At 41.3% G+C, this 8,220-nt stretch overlaps 1 protein-coding gene across 1 annotated transcript; it reads left to right on the top strand.

The window, feature by feature from the left end:
- The first annotated feature begins 937 nt into the window (after positions 1-937).
- LOC121585471 (xylose isomerase) lies at positions 938-7,472 on the top strand. Its single transcript, XM_041901814.2, has 14 exons — positions 938-1,214; positions 1,790-1,866; positions 2,022-2,094; positions 2,292-2,407; positions 2,516-2,541; positions 2,718-2,855; positions 5,075-5,184; positions 5,293-5,388; positions 5,484-5,567; positions 5,778-5,904; positions 6,224-6,329; positions 6,463-6,645; positions 6,808-6,882; positions 7,013-7,472. Exons 1-14 carry the CDS (start codon positions 998-1,000, stop codon positions 7,094-7,096), a joined length of 1,512 nt encoding a protein of 503 aa, XP_041757748.2. The 5' UTR covers positions 938-997; the 3' UTR covers positions 7,097-7,472.
- The last annotated feature ends 748 nt before the right edge of the window (positions 7,473-8,220 follow it).

The following is an 8,220-nucleotide window of genomic DNA, read 5'->3' as shown; positions in this document are numbered from 1 at the left end:
CCGAATACAGAGTTTATTCCGTAGGACACAGTTACGCTGGATAGCGTCAACAAAATACACGCACACGGGGAACAATATCCCCGGAAATACAAGGTACAGGTAGCTCAATCGAGCTACACTCAACTCCCAAATAACAATCACCCACAAGGACAAGGGGGGCAGAGGGAACAATTATACATGTACTAATGAGGGGATATGAACCAGGTGTGTGTAATTGACAAGACAAGACAAATGGAATGATGAGATATGGAGCGGCAGTAGCTAGTAGGCCGGTGACGATGAACGCCGAAGCCTGCCCGAACAAGGAGGGGAGGCAGCTTCGGAGGAAGTCGTGACACCCTGGTCAAAGGTTGTGCACTATAATGGGAATATGGTGCCATTTTGGAAGTAACCAATGATATAGGGCTTTAAAGGTGCACATATAAATATTTTCTGCTGCTGACAGATGTTAGTGTTTCCACCTGGTATTCCAGACCAAATTTCTGATGGACTGTGTACTACTACTACTATAATGTATGTAAATATGTATTTATGGAAGTGTGTTTATGGTGTCGTCTTGTTTCTACTTTTTTCGTTGATGTTTCTGCATCAGATATTTTGTAAAATATCCATTGTAATTGAAATAAACATCAGATATTGAACATGCCCTGGCTGCATAATATTATGTTTCTTTGACAAGTCTGTAGGCCTACTTTTTTTAAATGTTTGTTTGCACATTGTTATATAATCTTGTTTTACCCTGATTTTTAACTTGACCTTTCTACATTCACCTAGTCATAGGCCTGGTTGTCTTCATAATTTTGCTTCTGAAGACTAGAACTATAGTAAATGGGGCCCTAAAGAGGGCGTACAATGTGAATGACGGCAATAATGTTGCAATGTATAGATAAGGCTATCAGACCCTAAATCTACCACGGAATTTGGGAATGACAGTTAGCTTTTACCAAAGAAGGCCGTGATAGAGCTGACTAGTTTGTACGGTTTGAAAGGCGGCTTGATGCAGTCAAACGGGACCAAAAGATACTATTTTGACAAAAATCTAAAGCGGTTGGTGTTCTGCTGGATACCAGAGACACCTTGTGGTGGATGTGAAGATTGTGCTTCTTATTTTCGATCAAGACGAAGTGGAAGTGGAACTTCAAGGGGAAAACTCACAGATGATCTGAAGTTCTTAAAAGTATTTGACATGGCTACGGAAACAGAATTCTTTGCTGGTAATCATTCTTTGCTTCAATTATAGCACACTTCTTCCTCAATGTCGGTTTTATATAGGCTTTAAGTAAGTGGCAATTGACCGCTAAGAACTCTGCAAACAAGAGCTGAGATTGGAAGTTTCATGCATTCACAAAATAATAACTGCATTTTTAAATTAATTTGTTTAACCCCATTTTCAAAGGTAACGTTTTATTTTTGCTTGACAGCACACGTCGTTCTGTTAGAACGACACGTCAATCTGTTAATGGAATAGTCTAAACTGAATCCTTGGGACGTTCCATGAACGCTTCAATGTGATCTCTGGTGGACGACAGACTACGAGCATCAGCATTTGACCAAATTATGTGAGATCAGTGCTTGACTTGGACTGAAATAGGTGCCGGTACTCATTTTGGGTGCCGGTAGTGTTTATATTTAGGTGCAGGAGCTCCACAATACCTTTGAGCTAATATTCTATAAGAGGAACAGGAGCTCGAGCAGTATAACATTTGAGGTGCGGTACACAGCTCCTGTCCAAATCAATCACTGTGCGATATTTTAGTTCTGGGTTAACCGAGATCAATGTATCACACAGGTATTCCGAAGATTCCATATGTACCCACCGCTGGAGCTCGAGAAGTCTTGTGTTTCAAACACTACAATGCAGAAGAAGTAGGTGTTGCAAACTTGAACTGTGTGTGTGTCAGGTGTCATGGAAGTGTCTGTTGTCTTCCTGTTGCACAGTGAGACTCTACCTCCTTTACACACCTGAATGATCCCACCTGAGGTTTTCCCAGCAGACTTCATGTAACTGTTTACCTGTGCAGGTGCTGCTGGGCAGAAAGATGGAGGACTGGCTGAGATTCTCAGTCTGTTACTGGCACTCCTTCTGTGGGACTGGTAATGAATGTTCACTAACACACATTGATTGCTTCAGGTCACTCTCATTTATACTGTACATAGACTACAGAAACATTTGTACATTTACTCCAATAAAGCACTGTCTCTTTCAATAGAAACAACCCCGATCTCTCATCATGGGTCTGTCATGATGACTTCATGTGTATTCTGTTTTCCTCCATTCCACCCAACACCAGGTGCTGACCCTTTTGGGTTCCAGACCCTACACAGACCCTGGAATGAGGGTGCTACCCCCATGGAATGTGCCAAGAAGAGACTCCATGCAGCCTTTGAGTTCTTCACCAAACTTGGTGTGAGTGAACTTCCACTCAAATACTGTACCTTTAATACTTTATGTATTTTAGAATGTACTGCTTTTTTTTATATAAACCATATTGATTCATGTGTATGTTCGTTTCAGGTGAAGTACTACACCTTTCATGACAGGTATTGTCTCTTTGTTCCTACAGTATCAAATCAATTGATCTTCGGTAGAGAGACATGGATAGAGTGGCCGTTTATGCCTTAAAGAAGTTGCACCCGTCCAAGATGCTTGTTCTCTCACCCATGGTCATTGTACCCTAACTGATCTATGTTACCCTCCTATCCATCCTGTTGTATAGGGACATGTCCCCTGAGGGCAGCACTCTGGAGGAGTCCAACAGGAACCTGGATGAGATGACAGACCTGGCCCTGCAGCTGCAGATTAGGACTGGGGTCAAGGTGCTGTGGGTCACCTGCAACCTGTTCGCTCACTCAAGGTCAGCTTTCCTCATCAACCTTAGTCATCTTTACACTCCAAAGTTTTGTCAGTTGTTTTCACACCTCAAAGTGGAAGAGATTATAATTTGTTGTAGGCTGTATAATACAGGATATATTGTATATTGCTAGCTACAGTTGAAGTCGGAAGTTTACATACACCTTAGCCAAATATATTTAAACTCAGTTTTTCACAATTCCTGACATTTAATCCTAGTGAAAATTCCCTGTCTTAGGTCAGTTAGGATCACCACTTTATTTTAAGAATGTGAAATGTTAAAATAATAGTAGAGAGATTGATTTCTTTCAGCTTTTATTTCTTTCATCACATTCCCAGTGGGTCAGAAGTTTACATTCACTCAGTTTGTATTTGGTAGCATTGCCTTTAAATTGTTTTACTTGGGTCAAACTTTTCAGGTAGCCTTCCACAAGCTTCCCACCATAAGTTGGGTGAATTTTGGCCCATTCCTCCTGACAGAGCTACTGTAACTGAGTCAGGTTTGTAGGCCTCCTTGCTCGCACACGCTTTTTCAGTTCTGCCCACACATTTTCTATAGGATTGAGGTCAAAGCTTTGTGATGGCAAGTATGCTTGGGGTCATTGTCCATTTGGAAGAGCCATTTGCGACCAAGCTTTAACTTCCTGACTGATGTCTTGAGATGTTGCTTCAATATATCCACATAAGTTCCCTTCCTCATGATGCCATCTATTTTGTGAAGTGCACCAGTCCCTTCTGCAGCAAAGCACCCCCACAGCATGATGCTGCCATCCCTGTGCTTCACGGTTGGGATGGTGTTCTTCGGCTTGCAAGCATCCCCCTTTTTCCTCCAAACATAACGATGGTCATTATGGGCAAACAGTTCTATTTTTGTTTCATCAGACCAGAGTACATTTCTCAAAAAAGTACGGTCTTTGTCCCCATGTGCAGTTGCAAACCGTAGTCTGGCTTTTTTATGGCGGTTTTGGAGCAGTGCCTTCTTCCTTGCTGAGCGGCCTTTCAGGTTATGTTGATATAGGACTCGTTTTACTGTGGATATAGATAATTTTGTACCTGTTTCCTCCAGCATCTTCACACGGTCCTTTGCTGTTGTTCTGGGATTGATTTGCACTTTTCGCACCAAAGTACGTTCATCTCTAGGAGACAGAACGCGTCTCCTTCCTGAGTGGTATGACGGCAGCGTGGTCCCATGGTGTTTATACTTGCGTACTATTGTTTGTATGAACGTGGTACCTTCAGGCGTTTGGAATTTGCTTCCAAGGATGAACCAGACTTGTGGAGGTCTACAATTTCTTTTCTGAGGTCTTGGCTGATTTCTTTAGATTTTCCCATGATGTCAAGCAAAGAGGCACTGAGTTTGAAGGTAGGCCTTGAAATACATCCACAGGTACACCACCAATTGACTCAAATGAGCTTCTAAAGCCATTACATAATTTTCTGGAATTTTCCAAGCTGTTTAAAGGCACAGTGAACTTAGTGTATGTAAACTTCTGACCCACTGGAATTGTGATACAGTGAATTATAAGTGAATTAATCTGTCTGTAAACAATTGTTGGAAAAATTACTTGTGACATTGTCACGACTTCCGCCGAGGCTGCCTCCCCTTCTTGTTCGAGCAGGTTTCGGCGTTCGTCGTCACCGGCTTACTAGCTACTGCCGATCCCATTCTCATCACTCCACTTGTCTTGTCTTGTCAATCACACTCACCTGGTGCTCATTCCCCTAATTAGTATGTGTATAAGTGTTCCCTCTGTTCCCCTTGTCTTTGTGAGTGATTGTTTCATTGTGAGAGCGAGTAGCTCGGTTGAGCTACTCTTCCATTTGTTATTGCCAAGGTGGAATTCTCCCTTGTGATAGTTTCGTTTTGACGCTGGGTGCGTTTTATTTATGTAACGGGATAAACTCTGGACTTCGGTATTTTACCTCCTGCGCCTGACTCCTTCATTCACACCTCGTCACAGACATGCACAAAGTAGATGTCCTAACCGACTTGCCAAAACTATAGTTTGTTAACAAGAAATTTGTGGAGTGGTTGAAAAACTAGTTTTAATGACTCCAACCTAAGTTTATGTAAACTTCCGACTTCAACTGTATATGCATTGTTTTTCACAATATTTATGTCTAATTGTCCGTATTTCACGATGAAGCCATCTCTTTGCCATCCGACTTGTAGCCTACATTTCCTTTTTTTAATGAATTTGTTATTTATTGCTAATACCATAGGTACATGAATGGAGCAGCGACCAACCCTGACTGCCATGTTTTGGCCTTTGCTGGGGCCCAGGTGAAGAAAGGACTGGATGTAGCCAAGAAGCTGGGAGCAGAGAACTTTGGTGAGATGAGAGAATAAATGAATGTCTCATAATGAACCACCATTATTTCACTGATCCTGTCGTTGCCACCACCTAACCTGGTTCATGTATTTTTGTCTCCTTGTGCAGTCTTCTGGGGCGGCAGGGAGGGTTTTTACTCGATACACAACACTGATGTTGCCGCTGAACTGAAACACATGGCAAACTTTTTCAAAATGGTTGTCAGTAAGTAGCTAGCACTACTGTGTGTAATACATTGTTACCATAATACTGTACCAACCATTTGCAGATGATAACCTGATTGTGTTATTGTATATCAGAGTACAAGGAGAAGATAGGGTTGAAGTGCCAGTTCCTCATTGAACCCAAGCCCAAAGAGCCATGCAAACATCAGTATGACTATGGTAAGGCTTTTGGGTGTATAACACAACATTAACATAATGTACACATTGTAAGGATATACTATGTGGTTACTGTTGAACTACGGAGGCCCTCAATAGTCAGTTTATCTGCATTACGAACCACATCTAACAATTAGATGCTATAAAATCTCTGATGCCTTTAATTTCCATGTTACATCTCTTTGTACATGTTGCTGTTTCACCTTTATATAGATGCCATGAGTGTCATAGGCTTCCTGAAGCACTATGAATTGGACAGCCACTTCAAGCTGAACATCGAACCCAACCACACCACTCTGGCTGGGCATTCCTATGAACACGACGTCGTCATGGCCTCTGTGTAAAGTCGCCATGTTGACTTTCACATGTTGCCCAATCCCAAACCGACCCCCTATCCCCTGCTCTCTACCTCGATGGACTTGTGTAGGTCTGAAGAGATTGGATAGGTCGAATCAATATGTTAATGCTCCACCTTGCCCTCTGATAGGGTAGAGTAATGATAGGGGAGGTATAATTTTCACCATATTTCTTACACCTTTCAGAAGTTCATAGGGGGTAGGGGCTAGTGGTCTTTTTTGGATTGGGTGGTTGACGTCATTCCTGGTAATCTGGATGTTCCAGTCCAGTTAACCTAATAAACCTGTTGTTCTGGTGTGTAGGTTTGGCATGCTGGGCTCTGTGGACTCCAACACGGGTTCTCCTGACCTGGGCTGGGACACAGACCAGTTCCCCATGGACATCAGGAACACCACCATGATCATGAAGGTGACGTAGAAGATAATGTACGCACACACACACACATTACTAATAAACATCAGTTATTTTATGACGATACCTATCAGATATCAGAACGTCAGCAGAAAGAACATAAGAAAATGTATTGTTCTATCCTCCCCAGACTGTGATAGAGCAGGGTGGTCTGCAGCCGGGGGGTCTGAACTTCGATGCTAAGGTGCGTAGAGAGTCCACGGACCTGGAGGACCTGTTCATAGCCCACATCGGAGCTATGGACGCCTTCGCACGCGGCCTGAGGAACGCCGTCAGGATCATAGAGGAAGGAGTTGTCACCAGCATGGTCAAGGTACTAAGACAATATATACATTCTAATATTCATTTCATTCATGCACTTAACCTTATTTTACCAGGTATGTTGGCATTGCAAGGAGACAAAATGTACTATCTGTGCTAAAGAATGCTTATGTATTAGCTAGCTATATAACACAACATCGCTGTCTTCTGACAGGAGCGCTACATGAGCTTCAGCCATGGGATTGGTCAGAAAGTAGAGGATGGCAGCGCCTCATTGGAGGAGCTGGAGGTGAGGTCACTAGTGGAATAACAATGTAGTACCATCTCTATAGCACTCATGTGTTTGTAACAAGGCTGTTGTTTCAATGTCTACCAAATCAGTATATGTTTTAATGGGAGTTTTTGTTGTTTATTCTCAGGACTTTGTCAAGCAAAATGGGGAGCCCAAAGTCACATCAGGCAAACAGGAGAAATATGAAACAGTCTTTAACCACTACCTGTGAAGACATGTGGTGAAGACTTGTTTGACCATGAAACCCCTTGTCCTGAGTGGTATAGTGTCCATCCAGACCTTTCACAATCTTATGCTTACACAGTGTTATAGTTTCACGTGACTAACTATTAATACAGTTATAGTATACAAAATTAATCAGTGCAGGAGTCTTGTGAATGTGGACTATTTTAATGCACACTCCTGTAATGTTGACATATGATTAGATTGTGAGGCCATCAATGGTAAATACCAAAATATGCATTAAATGGAGTTAAAATGACATGGCATTTCAAATACTGAATTAATTAAGGAATTAATTAATAGATCACCTGATCGATTGGTATAACTTTTTCATACTGGAGTTGAATAAAAATAAGCAAACCCTATTGTGTCAGTGCTTTGCATTATTATGATATTTATGAAAATAAATATATATAGCGTTGCTACTTAGCTTCTAATGTTAGAGTAACACTAAAAGAGTTGATGTCCGTGTAAGTCTTGGCAAAAAAGCATAAATACTTTCAAAAAAACGTTATACAATATTTAATAAGGCTGCCCAACATAAACTAGGATGCCCTCAGAAATCAAATAAAATGTTTGTATTGATATCCGCACAATCCTACTTATCTACATAATCACCCGAAGGCAAAATACCGGTATGTAACACAATCCTTAATAGTGTTATTTCCTATGTCTGGCAAAAAAGTACTGACTGTGAACCGGATTGGTAACTTCCTCAGTAGCATGTAAAATTGTAGACGGATAGACCCCTTTCCAGTATATGACACACTGACAGTAAAAAAGCTGCCGCATTAAACAAAATAACTTTTTGGGGTTCTCATACGCTTACAATGATGTTTTGATTCTTGCTTGAACAGTCTCTAAGATTATATTTGGTTGTGATCTTTGCAAATGAACTATTTTGGATGTAGCAGTTGTTAGCTAGAATGCTAACGCTCATTGATATAGGCTGTAGCAAAAGCTAGCCAAAGAGCCATTTTACTGTTTGAAGTGTTTTTTAGTATAATGCAGTTGATTTGCGATGATGTCACAAATATAATATTAAGCGGGACATTCATACAAGGCTTAAAATCAAATCATAATCCAAACAGTATGAAATGCACTCATAAGCAA

Source organism: Coregonus clupeaformis, chromosome 2 (genome assembly GCF_020615455.1).
Source record: "Coregonus clupeaformis isolate EN_2021a chromosome 2, ASM2061545v1, whole genome shotgun sequence".
Lineage (NCBI taxonomy): Eukaryota > Metazoa > Chordata > Actinopteri > Salmoniformes > Salmonidae > Coregonus > Coregonus clupeaformis.
This window is presented reverse-complemented; position numbering and strand designations above follow the sequence as displayed.